Below are 20,628 nucleotides of genomic sequence, written 5' to 3' on the forward strand. Positions count from 1 at the left end.
TGTGGTTGAGGTAATTCACGGGATCCTTGATAAAAATAGATATCTGACAATAGCACAGAACTGCTTACAGTTCTTACTTTTGGTTTCAATTTTTCCAATTAAGCAGTAACTAATAATACGGGGGAACAAAACAGCACAAAAACACCAGTTTGTTGGATTTAGTTTTCGTCTGATAGCAAATTTCCCTTCAGATAAAGGGACTGACTGAACTAGCCTCAGCATCAGGATTTATATAGACACCTGTTGAAATAACATGTTTGGGGATGTATATTCAATTTCACCTCTCAACAGCAGGTCAAAACAAATGGCATTATCTTCAGAATAACCTTACTGCCTGGAGGAGTGGCAAGAGAGGCCATTTTACCAGGTCCTTAACGTTGAGCATCCTGGATTAAATTAGATCATCTGAAGCAGAAAGCTCCTTTGCTCAGCACCAGAGAAAAAGGTCAGGAAAAGGTCTAAATTTTGATAGCACTGGTTCCTTACAAAGCCCATGGTGAAACTCAAAGAGACTCGGTGGATTTACCTAATTACTCAGGTTTTTTTTTCTCACTGGGGTTCTGTAGGATGCAGCCCATGATGGTTTGTTTATTTTTTAGTACGACACAATACAAAAATGAAACTAATTAAAAAGAAAACTAAAAGGTTCCCATGCATCACAAAAGTTCACGATATCGATCCCAAAGATGTAACTGACACAAACATAACACGATACCAGGGCCAGTGTCATCGCTAGATCTGTATCAATGCAGACTTTTGTGCAGGTGCTGGGCAGTGGAAAATCCAGTAGGAGTTGAGGCTTTGGGCAGCACAAAGTAGCTGCCACTTCTGTTGGGCTGGAGAGGAGCAGGAAGGGGCCTGCCTAGCTCCCAGAGTGAGTGGTGCTGGATAGGAAGGAGGTGTAGCCTGGACAGTGAAGGGAAAGAGCGGGTTTTGCGCAGGTCCTGAGACCTTTCCTCTTCGTCAGGGCTGAGAGCCGGGTCTTCAGCTCAAGTGGGAACATCTACATTGATATGTTTTATCATAGAATCATAGGACTGGAAGGGACCTCAAGCGGTCATCTAGTCCAGGGATTCTCAACCTTTTTCTTTCTGCGGCCCCCACAACATGCTATAAAACAGTGGTCTCCAACCTTTTCCGAGTGGCAGGCACCGGACGACGAGCCACCCAGGACCATGGCCGGTGGACAAGCATCTGCCAAAATTCCACCGAGAAGCGGTAACGTCAAGAGGCGTCGCTGCCGAAAATCAGTGGCATTTTGGCAGCAACGCCTCTTGGTGACGCCACTTTTCAGTGGCATTTTGGTGGATGCCTGTCCGCCGGCCAGTACGCGGGCGCACATACATGCTCTGGCAGGGGCCATGGCACCCACGGGCACCACGCTGGGGACCACTGTTATAAAATCCCCACGGCCCACCCATGCTACAACAACTAGTTTTCTGCATATAAAAGCCAGGGCCAGCAGTAGGGGTTAGCAAGCAGAGAAACTGTCTTGGGCCCCATGCCACAGGGTCTCTGCAAAGTTAACTTACTTAGGCTTTGGCTTCCGCTCCAAGTGGTAGGGCTCAGGGCCCCAGGCTTTATCCCCATGCAGTGGGGCTACAGCTTTTTGCCCTAGGCCCCAGAGAGTCTAATGCTGGCATGCCTGGAGGACTCCCTGAAACCTGCTCACGGCCCCTGGACCCCTGGTTGAGAACCACTGATCTAGTCTAGTCCCCTGCACTCATGGCAGGACTAACTATTATCTAAATCATCCCTGACAGGTGTTTGTCTAACCTGCTCTTAAAAATCTCCAATGATGGAAATTCCACAACCTGCCTAGGCAACTTATTCCAGTGCTTAACCACCCTGACAAGAAGTTTCTCCTAATGTCCAACCTAAACCGCCTTTTCTGCAATTTAAGCCCATTGCTTCTTGTCCTATCCTCAGAACAATTTTTCTCCCTCCTCCTTGTAACAACCTTTTATGTACTTGAAAACTATTATGTCCCCTTTCAGTCTTCTCTTCTCCAGATTAAACAAACCCATTTTTTTCAATCTTTCCTCATAGGTCATGTTTTCTAGATCTTTAATAATTTTTGTTGCTCTTCTCTGGACTTTCTCCAATTTGTCCACATCTTTCCTGAAACTGGTGCCCAAAACTGGACACAATACTCCGGTTAAGGCTGTATCAGTGCAGAGTAGAGCAGAAGAATTACTTCTTGTATCTTGCTTACAACTCCTGCTAATACATCCCAAAATATCTGCTTTTTTTGAAATAGTGTTACACTGTTGACTCATATTGAGCTTGTGATCCATTATGACCTCCAGATCCCTTTCCACAGTACTCCTTCCTAGGCAGTCATTTCCCATTTTGTGTGTGTGCAATTGACTGTTCCTAAGTGAAGTACTTTGTATTTGTGCTTATTGAATTTCATCCTTTTTATTTCAGACCATTTCTCCAGTTTGTCCAGATCATTTTGAATTTTCATCCTATCCTCCAAAGCACTTGCAACCACTTCCAGCTTGGTATCGTCCGCAAACTTTTTAAGTGTACTCTCTATGCCATTATCTAAATCATTGATGAAGATATTGAACAGAACCAGACCTAGAACTGATCCCTGCGAGACCCCATTCATTATGCCCTTCCAGCTTGACTATGAACCACTGATAACTACTCTCTGGGAATGATTTTCCAACCAGTTCTGTACCCACTTTACAGTAGTGACATGTAGGTTGCATTTCCCTAGTTTATGAGACAGTCATGTGAGACAGTATCAAAAGCTTTACTAAAGTCAAAATACACCACATCTACCACTCTCTCCTCTCCCATCCACAAGGCTTGTCTCCATAGTGAGAGCCGGAGTCAGTTGACCAGGACTCTGACGTTTGCTGAATTTTTTTTTTTCGGTGCTGTCTAACTGTACCCTGAGTGGCAACTTGCGGATTAAAGCATCTGACCCTCCCTTTTGGTGAATCCTCCCTGAGGCACAGCCTGAACTATTGATTCACTGCTGGTGTATTTAGGGGCAAAGAAAAAAGATATACATAAGACATGAGCCCAAAAAACAAGGAGTATAGATGTTAATGTGTCTGCAGCACTGCAGCAAAACATGTTATACCACAAATGGAAAGAGCAGCTACTCCATCATGTAGTTACTAATCCTTCTAAAACAACAGTTGTACAACAGCTGCACAATATTCCTGCAGCAGGACATTTTGAGGTTAGGAAAACACTGGCATGGGTCCAAAAGCCATTCACTGTGTCAGCTGCCACCAAGACACAGAAAACTGAATCCAAGTGCACTGACTACATCTACAGGGACAGAAAATAACTAAGTGGTTTGCAGTTTAACATCTTGATGAAATGGGAAAAAAGTTGTGTGCTACTCCCTACTACTACAGGAGTGTAAGATGACATTCATCTGGCCCTCAATGTACAGTTTTGAAAATCAGATTAAGAGGAGAAGACTATCATCCAACAATCTATATATATTAATATGTAAACTCATCTCTGATTACTTAAAGCAGGACTGTACGCGACTGCTAGAGCCACATTGAAATGGGAAGTAATTATTGTTCAAACAGCCAGGTGGGTGAGGTAATATCTTTTATTGGACCTATTTCTTCTGTTGGTGAAAGAGAGAAGCTTTCAAGCTTACACAGAGCTCTTATTCAAGTCTGAACTGTGTAAGCTCAAAAACGTGTCCCTTTCACCAACAGAATTGGTCCAATAAAAGATATCATCTCAACCACCTTGTCTCTCTCATATCCTGGGACCAACACAGCTACAACAACATTGCAAACCAGTCTCAATAACAGAGTGTAAAAAATTATTATGCTCAAAGTTGGTAAGTCCATGGGAAATACTGTCATTACCAGGAGAACAAATAATGTTAAAGAGACCTAGGGGTTATAGTGGACGGCAAATTAAACATGCGCTTGCAATGTGATGTGGCTACAAGAAAGATCAATTCAATTTTGTCCCACGTAAGCAAACATCACAGCATGGAGCCAGGAGATAATATAGACTTATAGTCCCTCTATGGGCATCGGATAGGGTGACAAGACAGCAAATGAAAAATCGGCACTGGGTGAGGGGGGGATAGGAGTCTATATAAGAAAAAGACCCCAAAATTGGGACTGTCCCTATAAAATCGGGACATCTGGTCACCCTAGCGTCGGATATTATAGGCCAGCAGAGGCTAAGCCCTAACCCAGGCCATGGCCCTGCCCACACTCGCCCTTTCCCCCAAAGCTGGCAGGGGCTCAGCTCAGGATGGTGGCCTGGAGCACAGGGCTTGGCCGGTTGGCAGTTAGGGGTAGCTCAGGCCAGCCTGGGGGTCGGGCCGGTGCTCGGGGCCAGTCGGCAGCCCTGGGCTTGGGCCAGCCAGTGTGGCTGGGGTGCACTGGCAGGAGGCCTGAGGCTTGGAGCGGTCTGGCCAGGGCAAAGTAGCAGCAGGTGGGTCCTGAGATGGAGAGTTGCAGCAGGTTTCTGGCATTAGGCAGCACTGCAGGTATAAGTCTCTGAAGTCAGGATAGAAGCAAAAAGTGGCCTGTCCAAACTTAAAGTGGTCACTGCCTCATAGCAGTGCAGAATGTGAATTTATCACTTTTCTGGCAGTGTCCATCTAAGGTATCTGGGAATAGTCCTGATTTTTCATCTGATTTGATGAATTTGACGAAATGGCCAGAATCATGTATGACTAAATTACAATTCATCACATTTCTAGTTTATCCCCACCCCAAAAAGCTTTCCATTAACTCCCCCTTTCAATTATTAAAAACAAAAATATCCCCATCACACGATTTCCTTAATCTATGAGGCAACACTGCTCTTTCAAGTCACTTTAAAGCATCAATTTTTGAAGGAAATCCCCAGTCAGTTCCTAATTACGATAGTTTTTTGCTTCTCTTAAATCAGTTGAAAGCATTTTTTTCCAGGGGTTTATTCACATTCCATTTTAGCTATTGAACTAACACTGATACAATCTGATCAACTCTTGAGCAATCTTTACGCAATTCAGGATAACACATGGGCTTCTACATACATAGTATTTCCCTTTCATACGGGGAATTCCCTCTCTTGTCCAGTAGGAAGTGTGCAATGAGACTTTGCTGTTCTATGTGTTAGAGTCAACATCAATCCAAAGATGTCACAAATTCCCCAGCCTTCCAAATGTTACATAATGCTGTAACTGCATTCTGGGGACAAAAGCAAAAGTCACCACTCCTTTGGAAAAGAAATCTGGATATAGAGATGTTTAAGAATTTGCTCAAGCCTTCTTGAAACTTAGATGAAGCTGTGTAGTTTATGGAGTGGCTGGGAATTTATGGAATCTTTATGACACACTTGATTTATACACTAGCTATCATCGTGCATTTAAAACTTTATTATTTATGTATTTATGCATGATTCTTTAGGACTGTATTGTAGGTCCTATTTATTTTGACAGCTATGAGTACATTCAGGGCCTGGAATTTCAAATTCTGCATAAACCATTTTCTTGCTATTAGTCTAAGGAAGAAAACCTACCCCAAAGTTTTAATAACATTTGCATTGGAGTCTGAACACAGCTTTGTTTTGAACTTAATTTTCATGACATCCCTATTATAGATTTTAATGCCAGAAGACACCATTATGGAAGTCTGATGTGCAGCATAACATTGGTCATAGATGGCCCATTCCTGCATTAAGCCCATAACTTCTAGTTGAGCTAGAGCAAAGACATCCAAGTTTCATTTAAAGTAGAAAACTATTTAAAATTTATTATACAAAATACTAAGATATAGTAAAAATAAATTTGCTCTGTTTCCACAATCAGAGCATTACTTTATCTGTACCAAAGTTGAATATGAATTATACCACCAATTAAACAAGAATCTAAATATGCTTTAATTTGGTTTAACTGCAATCATAAAAAAATAAAAGTTGAGTTAAAGGTTCTTCTTCAGAGGTGCTTCAGAACAGAGAGTGATCTCACTCTGTTCTTTTCTATCTCTGGAGGGAGGGCCAGTGAAACAAGATCACCAGTTGCTTTCCCCCTCAACCCTACTGTGTTTGCAGAGAATACCCCCATTGATGTCTTCCCTAAACAAATTTGCTGTATCCTGAGAGAGGGAGGGAGCAGACTGGATGTTAAATTTCTGTCAAACCCAAATTACTCTTTGGGCTCTGGAGGGAAATATCTATCTGTATATTTAGAGTTCCAAAGGATCTACTACCCTCACATCTAAAGTCCTAATACTAGACATTAAAGTAGATATTACTGGCCTCCTCTAGAAGCTTTCTAGGAGTCTGGTGGTAGGAGCCTGGTAACAAATGCCAACTAGTCTTCTGAAAACAAGAGTTATTTCGAGCTGAAACAAGTTTGGCACGACTATTAACAGGCTTGGCCAAGGGTTAGGACACCTTTGATTCTGCTGACAGAGCTAAAGCCTTTGGTTAGCAAGGACTCTAGTTCTTGTGCTGATTGCAGTACTATTGGAACTGACCATCAGTGTCCATGAGATCAGGGATAGTGTTACTAGAATTACAGAATTTCTCCACTCAAACTGAAAATCACAAAAGCTGCATTTTTACTTTTGTGGTTTTGGATATGCCCTGTTACTCTGATATTTCTTTTTAAAATGCTTTATAGTTCTCTAGATACACTCTAAATCACTCTGTTGGCCAGGTGCCATAAAGAGAGTGATTCGCAGAGGAAGGTAAAATCTATAAGGGTACAGAGATGATCTTCCTCAGCAAAGTGTTTTGACACTAGATGTTATCTGGTGCAACATGGAGCATTTCAAAGCGGGGGGAGGAGATGCACTTCCAAAGTACTTTTTAGGAGTAGGTGATAAATGACATCCCAGGCAGGGATGGTTCATAGCTATATCCAGTTAGGGAGATTAACTCGTCTCCTTTTCAATTCAGGTGTGTATATGGAATCAGTCTTGGCATCCCACTTATTTTGGTTATATCTGAGTGATCACTGCATGGTTTCCATGGGTGCTGGATGAGGCCATGTGTGCAGATCCATATAACACCACCTTCCTAAAGCAGGCACAATAGAAAGAACAGCTCTAGGACCAAGTGAGTTGCCAAGACAAAGCAAGTTTTGCCAGACATTTTAGTGCCATGGCCAATCAACCAATTATCAATCTCTCTCATTAGCACTCCCATGAGTTGCAACATCCTTTTCTTGCAGCCAAGTAGCACTCAGAAGGGTGCGAATTTTCCCCCAACTCTGAAAGCATCTAAGAAATTAAAAGAAATAATTTCTAAATTCAGCCTTAAAACTGAATCCTCACTGATCACTATAAATGAAGAGCAGCCACATTAACAGGATGGCTTTTGAAACTAAGATCTGATCCATGTTACCAAATGAACACTATAACCCTCTGTTCTTTGCACCCTTTTATATAATCTGGCATATTTTCTAGTCTATCTTCCTATCTTTCTGTTTTCTTCTATTCCCTATACATTCTTCATCTGTTTCTCTACCTACACTATTTGCTTTTTTCCCTTTCCATGTTCTTATAATCTCTCCACCTCCCTTCTGCGTTCATATTCTTTCCCCTCCACAATCCCTCAAATCTCTTCCCTGGTTTCCCTTTGATGAGGAACTGGTACTTGCAGATTATAGACATGCTGGGATCTTCAAACTGAAGAAGCCAAGCTGGAAGGAGCTGCCAAAGCCTCTATTTTGAGGGTGACGTGAAATGAGATAATCATGGGGAAGCAAGGGTTTCTTCTCCCCTTTTCTTCTTTTCAATGGCCAAAGGAAGGGGCGATGGAAAACAGTCTTCCTTATCTTTAGGAAGGAGACTGGTAGGAAATGACAGAAGCTTTGGTCTGCCTTCTGCTGGTTGTGTCTGGTCTCACACTAGTGAACAGAAAGCAATTCAAAGCTTCTGGTCTGTGACTGGTGCTTGTAAACCCATCCAGGGGACAGGCCATGAAACAAATACCTGGGTTTCCTCAAAGTCCAGGTTTTGGCATAAGTTTGCTAGCTGACACTAGCTTATGACTTTTCCTTTGGAACTGATTTATCTTGATACTTGGCCATTGCATAAAAGCCCATGTACCTGTATAATTGTCAGGAGGATCCATAATTTAAAAGGACCAGCAAGTTCAGATAAAATAATTACCTGACGTTTTTGGAATCTAGAAATGGTCTGGTTAACTTTTTAAAAAATGTTCATGCCTCTCTTTACGTTCTGATTTCATCCAGAATTAGAAGCAAAAATATCAAAACATCAAAAGAAAAAAAACCCACTCTCATGAGCCTTTTACTGTATCTAAAACCAAGAACAGGAAATCTCATGAGAAAGTCTGTTCTTACATTTACAGACTAATTTCTTGGTCAAATAGGACTAGATATGCTGAGCTTTGGGATGCTTTACCAAACTAAATATTTTGGTGGCTTCCCCATCACTAGCTCATATTATCAATTAATACTAAATATTGACCAAACTTCAAAGCTGTTACCTATTGGGGCAATAGTACACAGCGATTTTATACCTTATAAGATTTTATGACAATTAAAAACACAGTTAAAATGAAAAAAATTAAATTTACACAAAATTCAGATATGACAAAGGCCAGAAAATGTTCTGATTATATCTATGTCATGCATGTTTTTTTTTAATTTTTAGACATGATAAACTAAAGATGCAAGCTCAGTCTTATCTTTCAATTTCCAGGCTTTTGTCAGGGCAGCAGTGTGTCACATCTGATATTATTTAAATACAGTGTGTTTTTCTTTTTAATATAATCAAACATTAGGAAACACTGTAATTAAAGCGCTCCTCTTGCTAGTGTGACTTAAATTCCTTCAATTACAAGGTGGCATTGTCATCTGAAATCACTTTAAAGTGTTTTTGGTCAACTAAGGAGCCTTTTAATGAACATCCTTATATTTACATCCTTTATATTTATTTTCTTTTTGAAGTCAGCTGAAAAAATAATCTGCTTTAGAGCATATTAAGGTTCATTTCCTGATGGATTTGTCCCTGTTGGCTCATATGTGATCAATGAAATGACTAATGAATTGTACTTCCTGGGAATCCATCTTGGACAGAACTGATTTTACTTGCCTTGTTCTTCGTCATCTTCCCATTTCATTTTGTGCCTCTTATCTATTTGTGAATGTAGTCGCCTATCCTGCTTAGGCCTGCATTCATGACAGTGCTGATATGGCCATAGTCTAGGGCTTCCTGCCTTTCATCAGAGCAGATCCTCTGGAGACAAATCGCGATTTACACCACCTGAGGATCTAGACCATAATATTTAAAATAGTGGCATCTCATTGTAGTATATATTATGTTGCCAGGGCCCAGACTTCTCTAATTTCTCTACCCTTCATTAGTAACAAACTATAGTTCAATTTCTAGCACACTGTGCCAAGCAGTACAGAACTCTCTGAAGGCAGGCAACCAACAGTGTTAATGGGTTGACCCATCTCTGGTGAGAACATATTATTTATTCTGTCCCATGTAGTAGAATAGCTAAACAAAACGAACTAATAACTCTTGGAATATGTAAACAATCTCTTCTCTCCTAAAAATAATGACTTAAATGTTCCCATGATTCTCTAGCATATAGATTTGTATATGAATCTCTCACTGAAGGTTTTCTAATATTTTCCTCTGAATTCCTTAACTTGTCAAAAGAAACTTCACTATAACAACTTGATGCTGATTTCTCTCACTGAATTCAGAAGCCAGAGTGGTGGTGTGCAATGTTAGGAATATTCTATAGCTAATGAACTGAAACAACAGTCTCAGCCCTCAGTGGAGACGTGAAGTTCTACTTGTTCCACAGGAGATTCACCCTGTACTCAGACAGTTAGGCTTCCAACCCGTTTAGCAACTATTTTATCTCTGGTAGGTCATATTACCTAGAAGGGACAAAACAAACCCACAACATTCTCCTTTATTTCAAATTTCAAACAACTCTTGTATCTGGGCTACTGCCTTGTTTTCCAACCTATTTCTTTCTTCAGAAGATGAGTGTAGATATTACAAAACACAAGGACTAAAATCATGGCCCCTGTTGAAGTAGGTGGGAGTTTTGTCATTGACTTAAATAGGGCCAGGATTTCATTCTAGATGCTCTTGAGGATACAAAACATAGGTATGTTCCTTTGCAACAAATTTAAATTCAGGTTGTTTTGTTGCCCATCTCGAGAGGTTTAGGAAGTTTCCCAAAGGACAAATCAGGCAGATTTTTCTGTAATTTATATTAGTGCAGGATAGCTAACTGGAATTCAAGGTTGGAAACCTGCATTGACATGTTTGCTCTGCAATTCAGCCTCTTATGACCTCTTTCTGTTAAGCTTACTAGACACAAGTCAGTGGTTTATGCAATAATCCCCTGGATATCCTACTGCGGGATATATCCACAGGACACCATCTATTTATTATCTGACCAATCTATGTATCAGCTGTACTTTGACAGCTTCACAGGTAATTTAGTATTAGGTCAAGTGAAACTCTTGTAGTCAAATTTATTTAACTCCAAAGAAAAAATACTCTTAGAAGGTGTCATAATGTACCATCTAAGTAGGCAAAAATCAACAAAGTTAAGACTAGAATATTAACCAAAAAACCCACAGCTTGTTCCTTTGCTTTCCAATCCTGAAAACCATTATCTCCATATCCACCACTAATACATACACATTCCAGAGTACAGTTGAAACAGATGGTAGCTAGCTGCCAATCCAACTGCAGTTCAAAACAATGGTGAAGTATCCCAGCTGTTTTCCAGATTGAAAATATTATTGTCATTTTGCTATCACTCCATGATGAAGTTTATGTAACAAAAATGCACGTGTCCCCCAGCCTGGAATGCAATTAATTTGCTCCTGCCCCACTGAGAGTTGTAAGTTGTAAGTAACCATTCAGACTGTCTGAGAATTTCAGTATTAAGCACTACCAGAAATAGAAAATGGGGGCTATTCCAAGTGGTAACCTATTCTTTGTAACATGTAAATCTTCTGGAGTTTTTAGAGGTGCCATGTAACGCGCAGTTTGGAAAAAAATAAACACTACTTTCCTGTTTATCCATAATGTCTAAGTGGCTGAAGCATGCTATGAAAGTTTCACTGCATTTCTTTTTATTGTAAGCACTGCTGGAATTTTACACACAAATATGCTAACTATGGTAAATAACTATTTGCAGTCTGAAACCAGTCACTTAACTTGTCATGTAATTATAAACCTTTGGTATGCAAATATAAGGCTTTATAGTTTACGAAGTTTAAAACGAAGTTTAGTGCATCTAATTTATAGCTTCCAAATGTCATGTATTGCTTTGGGTGAAATTAAGTAATATTGCATGATCTCAAACCATTTAATGTAATTTCATTACATAGAGAGTAAAAGCAACTGTGTTTCTTTTAAAACAACAGAGTAAATAAATAGAACAAGTTTTCCCAATGCAATCAGCAATTCTAGGAATATTTATATTTAGACTGTAAGATCTTCAGGGTGGGGACTGCCTTTTTCTTTAGGGTTGCTAACTTTCTAATCGAACAAAACTGAACTCCCTTGCTCCGCCCCTTGCCCCCTTCCTGCCCCAAGGTGCTACTTGTGTCCCATCCCTTCTCTGAGGCTCCATCCCCCCTCCCTCTGTTGCTCACTCTCTCTCACCCTCACTTATTTTCACCAGGCTGGGACAGGGGTAGTCAGCATGTCCGGCTCCAAAGACATGGGTCTCTGCGTGTTGCCCATCCCCACAGGTGTCACCCCCGCAGCTCCCATTGGCTGTGGTTCCCAGCCAATGGGAGCTGCAGAGCCAGAGCTCACAGCGGGGGCAGCATGCAGATCCTCCCTGGCTATTGCGCCTAGGAGTCGGACATGCTGGCCGCTTCCGGGAGCCACAGAGAGCCTGCTTTAGCCCTGGGTAAGATAGTCTACAGATTACTTTTCCTAGGGAGCTTTATATAGATTTTAGGGTTCTTACCTAGTTAAATACTCCAGTGCCAACTCAGCTCCTGATGTTTTTTTGGGCTCTTCTTTCTTAGCAGCAATTCCAGCTTCCCGCATCAGTTTTTTTTCTTCCTTCTTACGCTCTTTCTTTAGTTTTCTTTCCAATGTCCTCCTTTCCTCTGCAGTAAGTTCCTCCGCCGCCTCCTCCTCCACCTTTTTTGTTCTCTGAAATAAAATACAAGAGTAACTTTAATTGAAAAGCTCATGAAATATTTCATACTAGAAACCTCAGGTTGCTAATTTTACTGTATGCTCTGTCAGTCTCCTATACTGTCAAATGCTACTGTAAATAATTATATTTTAAGCACCAATCTCCACAATGAGCAAGCCTACAGAAGTTTTGTTCTATGTAGGTTTTTATACCAGGCTCATTACCATAGCATCTGAGTCCTTCCAGTAGTACTTTAAGTGGCGTGATTAACATCTGTCACCTGCTGTTTGTTCTCTGCACACACTTCTCACCTTGGGGAGAGAGAATGAATGAAGTGTTTTGTTTGGTAGGATTTTATATATATATATATATACACACACACATACACACACACACACACACATATATACACATACATATACACACACACACACGTTGTTATGCGTTTGTATGAGAGAAGGCAGGGTTCAAGAAATGTGCCTTGCACTGGAGGTGAAAGGTGGAGAGGTTTGTGATGATCCTTAGTTCCTGTGTTTGGTCTTCATCCTGAAGCTTTAGGTAATCCGGATATCCTGGGCCCAGAGCCACTGAGCGCCAAAGACCTTGCACCTTTTGAGTGAAGACCAAGAATTTGAAACTTGTTTGTGTTTTTTTTCCATCAGTGTAAAGATTGAGTGGAAAGACAGAGTGTGTTATATTTCATATACTTTATGTATGCCAAATAAATATGTTAGCATGTGATATACTTATGTATTTTGTTATTTGCAATAATTACATTTTCAGTATGAATAACTGTTCCATCTGCGAATCTAAAAAAACTTTAATTTCCTCCCCCACCCCCAAGACTGGAGTTTCTTAAGGTTTGCAGATGGAACAGTTATTCATACTGAAAATAGAATTATCAGAAGTAACAAAATATTTGCGTAAGTATACCACATGATAACCTATCCATTTGGCAATCATGAAGTGCATGAAATAGAATACACTGTATTAGGCAGGGAGAATCTAGTCTAAATGCACTAAGAGTACACATAGTAAAAATATGTTACGTGGCAAAAGATCAGGTTTGTATAAAAGATTCCAATAATATTACGAAATTTTTGTCCATGACAAACTTATAGGCAATAATTCATAGAATCGTAGGACTGGATGGGACCTGGAGAGGTCATCAAAGGAAATAATCAGGTTAAAAAATCATGTGGAGAAAGATTCGCATGTGACCAAGTATGGAAGAGGGAAAGTGTGCATATGAGATACTTCAGGGGTCACCTAAATCCTAACACATAGAGGGATCCAAATAACTGAGTGAAGTGGGGAAAAGGAGAAGCTCATTGTTGACTTGTGGGGAAGTCTGCACAGAAGTTGGGTGTTTCCTGATGTCTCCTTGTCAATTCTCCATTCTATTGGTTCTTCAGCTAGGGTACACAAAGCCTTCTCTGATAGCCTTCAAAATCCCCAGGCAAGGAAAACCACGCTGAAGACAGGGTCTTAGGATGGGGAGTGGTTTACATGAGGATCTCTAGTCACATAAATGATTTGCTGCATGAAACAGAGAACCATTACTCTGTTCTTTACGTTTCGGTTGTGGGAAGAAAGGGCAGAGCCAGCATTCTTGACCTCTTGAGCCTCTTCTGACCTATTATATTCACCACCCCTGCCTGGATCTGTAACTTTCCTGAGTTGTCAAAAGTGAAGTGTCAAAAGTATTTAAGAAGTTCATTTGCAAAGCATGTGTTCCTTATTGGAAGGGTGTCCCCAAAGACTTAGACTATGAACCAGAGTCCCCACACGGCAGAATCCTGGGGTGAGTGTGCATAAGCAACTGAGGAAGTCGGGGGGTGGACTGGGGGGGAGATGGGGGCTCAGTATTGGCTCTAGGGCTTCGGGCAGTTGGGCTGTAGAGTCCCATATCCCAAGAAGGGGGCCAGACAGTGAGTCTGCATCCTGGAAACGTTCCTGATAGGCCAGAACTAGAGACCGTATCTGGACTCTGCCCAGGCTCAGCTGGCTCGAAAGCATTTGGGATTCAATAGCTTAGTCTGATTATAAACAGCCTGGTGACCATCCGGTAGAGTACTCAGCCAAGTCTGTAACAGGCTCCATAATACCCCCTTTAGCTTTGAGAAGGCATTTATAACAAGAGGTCAAATTTGTTAAAAATGAACTCCCCATAAGGAGAATTTCAATTGTGTACCTACAGTCCCATATTTGCAAAGCAGGGAAAAATAATTCCAAGGGACATAGTTATATCTATATATCATAGCATACGGAGCCAAACTGAACACATCTGCCAACAATACAACTAACTATTCTCTGTGCCTCCTTTTTACCTATTATGAGTATAAGGCACCCAAGACTGAAACTGGAATTGCACAAAAAGATAACCAATTACAATAAAAGACTGGTTAAATTACACTTCCCTAATAAGGGCCAAACCCTCAATCAATGAATGTTTGAGAAGTGCTTTAAAATGAAAATCACAATGTAAATGCTAAGTATCATTATTATTTTTACATGCAGAGAGAAGAAGATGTTAGATAAAACAATACCTGTATGCAATCTGATTTGCCAAAGACACCTGCTGAAAAGTGAACATTTTTCTGTCTGGATTCACATATCATACAGGTTTACTCTGACCCATCTCCCCAACCTGGTGCTTTCAAAGACTAAACTGATCTGAACAAGACAGAGACAGAAAACAGATATTTGAATAAATGAGGGAAAGTCTAAGAAAGAAGATTTGCTTTGTTCTCTCAAATATTTTCTTGAGCAGAGGTTGCAGCCAGCATGCACAGGTACAAACACTTAGAAAAATCAAGCTACTTGAGCATGCATTGCATTTGTATTGAAGAGGTAAGAGTAACTCATACTAAAAGGAATTACTATCTAGGATGAAGGTAATTATTTTACAGGAAGAGAAGTTTTTACTTGATAAGCTGCTGTAGTATTGACTAAAATAACAATCTAGCCGTGCAAAATCTAGGAAAAACATAGTATGGAGTCATTCCTAAAATGTTTGTGAAAGATTACTATAGCAGCTGTCCAACAGAGGACACACTACGTTTAATCTAAGTTTAAAAATAATGTAATGAATGTGTTTTCTTTTCTCCTTGAGCCATGAAGCTTTCAAATGAAGTGACTGTGGCACGTCATTACAATAGTTCTGAGAAAGAGGCCTCTTGCGTCCATCCGCATACTTACAGTAAATGCGTATCTATCTTCCCTTCCCCCACACATTCCACATATTATCAAAACACTTTTTATCCCTCTACCCACTGCTCCCATAATACAACACAAGTTGCTGCATCCATGTAACTAGGTCTAAATACAAAATCCCAGACACTGACACTTGTTTCAAGAGGAACAATTTTTGCTCTTCAGTGCCATCTGAAACAAAAGCATTGTTCTCCCTTTAGACTGGAATTTATCCTGTGTTAAGAGAGTCAGAGTTTATACATCAAGGTACCTTCTGGCAGAATAACCTATAATCCATTCTGATTAAAACATGATCCACTCAGGCTTCTGTTCAAAGTTCCCAACACATTCACTATAAACATGCTAGGAATTTTATAATTCACAGGATCTTTCTACATACACTGAGCTTTAACACTTTCATACCAGCTTCACTGGTTTTTATAAATATATTTACTGTGGAAGGCAGGAGCTTCAGTCTTGCTAATGAACATTTGTATGCAATCTAGCTGCATACCGTACATTAGATTTAAGTATCTAAGAATGAGTGCAAACCAAAAACTCGTAGACCAACATTTTCAAATGAATTTCAAGGAGCATCCCTCCTCTCAACCCCATCAATACTCCCTACTGCTTGCCCTCAACACTTGGTCCGCTAAATCCTCCAGCCCCACCAGTACCCCCAAAGCCATCTCCTTCCCCCCTAACTAATGTCCGCATTCAATCTCCCGGCTGCGTATAAAGCATCCAGGACTGAAACCAGAATTGCATGCACAGATAGCCTATTATAACAAAACGCAGGCTAAACTACACTTCTTTGGTGCCAAAGCCTTAATATGTCATTCAATGAATGTTTGTGAAATGCTTTACAATGAAAATCACTGTGTCAATGCTAAGTATCATCATTATTATTTACATGCAAAGGGAAGGGTATGTTAGATATAATACCTGTATGCAACCTGATCTGCCAAAGACACCTGATGAAAGCTAAACATTTGTTCTGTCTGACTTCACATATCATCCAAATTTACTCTGACTCATCTCCCTAATCTGGTGCTTTCAAAGACTAAACTGATCTCAACAAGACAGAGTGGCCGAAGTTGTTCATCTCTCCCTGAACACCCTCATCCACTCCTTCCTTGCTGCAGTCAGGGCCTGGGGAAGAATGAGTCATGACTTTCTTCCTGAAATAATCACCCGCCCCCAACCTTGGACCTGCCTCATGCTGTCCAGGCTCTGTGACACAACCAAGGCCCCACATTTCAATTCTCCCTCCTCCCTCATTATCATAAGCAGAAGCAGAGCATAGATCACCTACAATACAAGAATCTTGTGCATCACCCACACATGCACATCAGTCTCTCTCACTGACTTGGGGGAAGGGGGTGAAAGCTGATGTGCATGTGTGGCTGACACATGATTCTGGGTAATGTAGTTTTTATATGGGAGGAAATATTATTAAATCGGGAGTCAGGAGTTTTTTGGTTGCAAATGGGAGTCTCCCAGACATACTGGGAGTCTTGAGCAATGTCTACACTACCATTTCTATTGGCAAAACTTATGTTGCTCAGTGGCGTGAATACTCCACCCCCTTGAATGCCATAAGTTACACAGGCATAAGCTGCAGTGTGCACAGTGCTATATCTCCCGCTGCTCGGTGGGGGTGGTTTAATTATGTCAACAAGAGAGCTCTCTCCTGTCGGCATAGAGCAGCTACACGAGCAATCTTACACTGGCACAGCTGCATGGATACAGCTGTGTCACTTTTCCGAGCAGCAGCCATGTTAGTCTGTATCCGCAAAAAGAACAGGAGTACTTGTGGCACTTTAGAGACCAACAAATTTATTTGAGCATAAGCTTCCGTGGACTACAGCCCACTTCGTCAGATGCATAGAATGGAACATATAGTAAGGAGATATATATACACACATACAGAGAATATGAAAATGTGAAAGTTGTCCTACCAATTCTAAGAGGCTAATTAATTATGAGAAAAATGTTCTGTAGCGATAATCAAGATAGCCTATTACAGATAGTTAGACAAGAGGTGTGAGAATACTTAATTGGGGGAAATAGATTCAATGTGTGTAATTGCTCAGCCATTCCCAGTTTCTATTCAAGCCTAAATTGATGGTGTCTAATTTGCATATTAATTCAAGTTCAGCAGTTTCTCGCTGGAGTCTGTTTTTGAAGCTTTTCTGTTGCAAAACTGCCACCTTTAAGTCTGTTACTGAGTGGCCAGAGAGGTTGAAGTGTTCTCCTACTGGTTTTTGAATGTTATGATTCCTGATGTCAGATTTGTGTCCATTTATCCTTTTGCATAGAGATTGTCCGGTTTGGCCAATGTACATGGCAGAGAGGCATTGCTGGCACATGATGGCATATATCACATTGGTAGATGTGCAGGTGAACGAGCCCACGATGGTGTGGCTGATGTGATTAGGTCCCATGATGATGTGACTTGAATAGATATGTGGACAGAGTTGGCATCAGGCTTTGTTGCAAGGATAGGTTCCTGGGTTAGTGTTTTTGTTCTGTGGTGTGTGGTTGCTGGTGAGTATTTGCTTCAGGTTGGGGGGCTATCTGTAAACTCTGTAGTTTAGACATAAATTCTGCACGAAGATTGGATTTGAATCCAAGTTCCTGAAAGTTTGAGGAGTGGTTCAGATTCAGAGTTTTGGTGTGGTCTCATCTTTATTTAAAGAACAACAAAAATAAATCATGATTTCACTTGTTTTATTTAGATTATAAATGATTCAAGCTGTCTTTTTCCATTTTTGTAAAGTGACATGATAATTGGTGGTGCTTTTTTTGAAAAATATAATAATAATTATAATGTAAATCCACATATGAGCATGTGATACATTTGTTTGTTGAGATGATAAATTTAAAACGCATGCAATACATTTGCGTATTTGCAAAGCCTGCTGCCAGCTATTATACCACCTTAGTCTGCGAACTCATTAGGTCTCAATCTAAACAAAGTCAGGCTAGGTTAGCGCTTGAATGAAAGACAACTGGAGAAAACCCTGTGAGTTTTGTGCTAAAGGAGGTGACACCCTTCAACTTGGAGTTTTTCCTGAACCAATGCCCTGAGAAGGTGTTATAGGGCATTTTGCCACCAGGTGTGCCATCTTTTAAATAAGACAGACAAAAAGTTCCTAACCATTTGTGCTCACTGAAGAGCCAGGGCACTTTCTGCAAGAGTAAGGAAGGATGCTAGCTTTGATGTCTTCACCAAATTCCTATTTGGGTAACTAGTTTCAGTCTATTGTAACTTAAAATGCCCCTTGCATTTGCAATTACATATAGTTGTCTTTATTTCTTCATTTCTTCTCTTATGTTGTTCAATGGTGTTGCACTTGTTTCACTCCAGAGGTGGCTACATTTCAATGGTGGGCAAAATGATTCCTATATACAACTATAAAATAACTTTGTGCAATATTTCCAGATAATACTTTCATAATAAAAAGATTTCAAAAATTATGCATTGGGAAACCACTATCCATATAAAAATCATCACTGAGAGTGGCTTATATCATATACTCTCACCTAATTCAGTCACAGCCTTTCAGAAACCGATTCGATCTATAAAACATGACAGCAATGCTAAAATTTGTTGATGAAAATGAAAACATTGTGTATATATAAGGAAACCATAAAATGATAAGCTAGCTCTGTACGCTGATAATACAAGATGGAACAATATGTCTCTAAGTCACTGATTATAATTTGAAACAGGTCTGTAACAACTAAAAGGCCCTACACGCTGACAGCTACTGAATAGGCTTTGATAAGAGAATTAGTGGTTTCAGTTTAGTTCCTAGCTGACAGATAGTTACATCATAATTGGCAACCTTATTGGCTGACTAAGACGACAGGCTAAGGACTGAATGGGCAAAGAGACAGTAAAATACCATCACCCTCACAGAGATGGTCCTTCTAGGACACAATTGAGGAACATTGGTTAGGCAGTGTGGGGAAACTCACACAATACACCGTTCATGCCACAGTACCCAGTGCAACAGCAGCTAGGAACTCAGCAAATCACATAAGGCCATCTACATTAAACCACTTCCTCTCACCAAAAATAACAAAGAGAGAAAAACATTAAAATCGTACATGAATGTTTCCTGTTTGGTATAACTTTCCATCCTACGCTTAAGCTAGTCAGACTTGGGCTGTAGTGGTCTGTCAGGAAGAAACAGTTTCAAAAGTGCTCAGGTGAGGAAGCCCTGCTGCTTATGAGAGTGTATAAAACCAGGAACCAACAAGAGCCTCCTAGTAGATCTTAGCTAACACTCCACCATACAATCTATCCAACACAGCTGGCAGATCTTTTACAGCTTCAACGATTACCACTAGCACTTTAAACTGCACTCAGAAATGAAAAAGAAGCCAATGGGAAGACTTGAAGAGCTATGTGCTCATAGTGGCTATTTAGGGGTTGAATAAAATGCTGTGTCAACAGGAACAACTGCAGATTTACATCTGTGAAGCAGGAGAAAGTCAGAAGTGCTTGTCTGTTCATGTGCCCATCACTCCATCAAAAACTTCCATCACTTCTATCAAAACCTAACAGATGGAAGACCTGGCCAGTAAGATTAATATAATACAGCAGTGTTTCCCAAACTTGGGATGCCGCTTGTGTAGGGAAAGCCCCTGGTGGGCCGGGCTGGTTTGTTTACCTGCAGGTCCGGCTGATTGTGGCTCCCACTGGCCGCAGTTCGCTGCTCCAGGCCAATGGGAGCTGCTGGAAGCGGCGCGGGCCGAGGGACGTACTGTCCACCACTTCCAGAAGCTCCCATTGGCCAGGAGCAGCGAACTGTGGCCAGTGGAAGCTGCGATCAGCCGAACCGGCGGATGTGGCAGGTAAACAAACTGGCCTGGCCCCCCAGGGGCTTTCCCTACACAAGCGGCGTCCCAAGTTTGGGAAACACTATAATACAGTAAACTCAATGCAATTATAATAAGGGTACATCTATGATTAATTCTGTCATGTCTCCCCATAACAAGAAATATATATTTGAAGAATAACTCGTAGAAAGATGTATGGTAGATTCGAGTTTTGTTTCTCATATTTCCATAGTACAAAGGAGACGGTGCATTTTACGATTAGCTGAACGTATGGTTTTAGGTACAAGAGACTGTACTGGAAAATGCAAAATGAAAGTGGTTTTGCTTGTAACTAGATTTTTTCTCATTACCTACTTTCCAGAATGACCATTAATCTAAAACTCAGGCCACCTGACACTTAGATAATACTCAGGACATTATTGTAAAGGCCCATGATCCTTCCCCACCTGCTTCAGGATTCCCACCTTTGCA

General features: G+C 40.8%; 1 protein-coding gene across 4 annotated transcripts in view; it reads right to left on the reverse strand.

The window, feature by feature from the left end:
- Window positions 1-20,628, reverse strand: part of C10H7orf50 (chromosome 10 C7orf50 homolog) — a 200,222-nt gene that overhangs the window by 25,096 nt on the left and 154,498 nt on the right. For all 4 annotated transcript variants that reach the window (XM_030579175.1, XM_030579174.1, XM_030579176.1 and 1 more), the window contains exon 3: window positions 11,932-12,122. In XM_030579175.1, the coding sequence (XP_030435035.1) occupies window positions 11,932-12,122 (191 nt within the window). The remainder of the gene's footprint in view (window positions 1-11,931; window positions 12,123-20,628) is intronic.

This window comes from Gopherus evgoodei, chromosome 10, assembly GCF_007399415.2.
Source record: "Gopherus evgoodei ecotype Sinaloan lineage chromosome 10, rGopEvg1_v1.p, whole genome shotgun sequence".
In the NCBI taxonomy this organism is placed as follows: domain Eukaryota; kingdom Metazoa; phylum Chordata; order Testudines; family Testudinidae; genus Gopherus; species Gopherus evgoodei.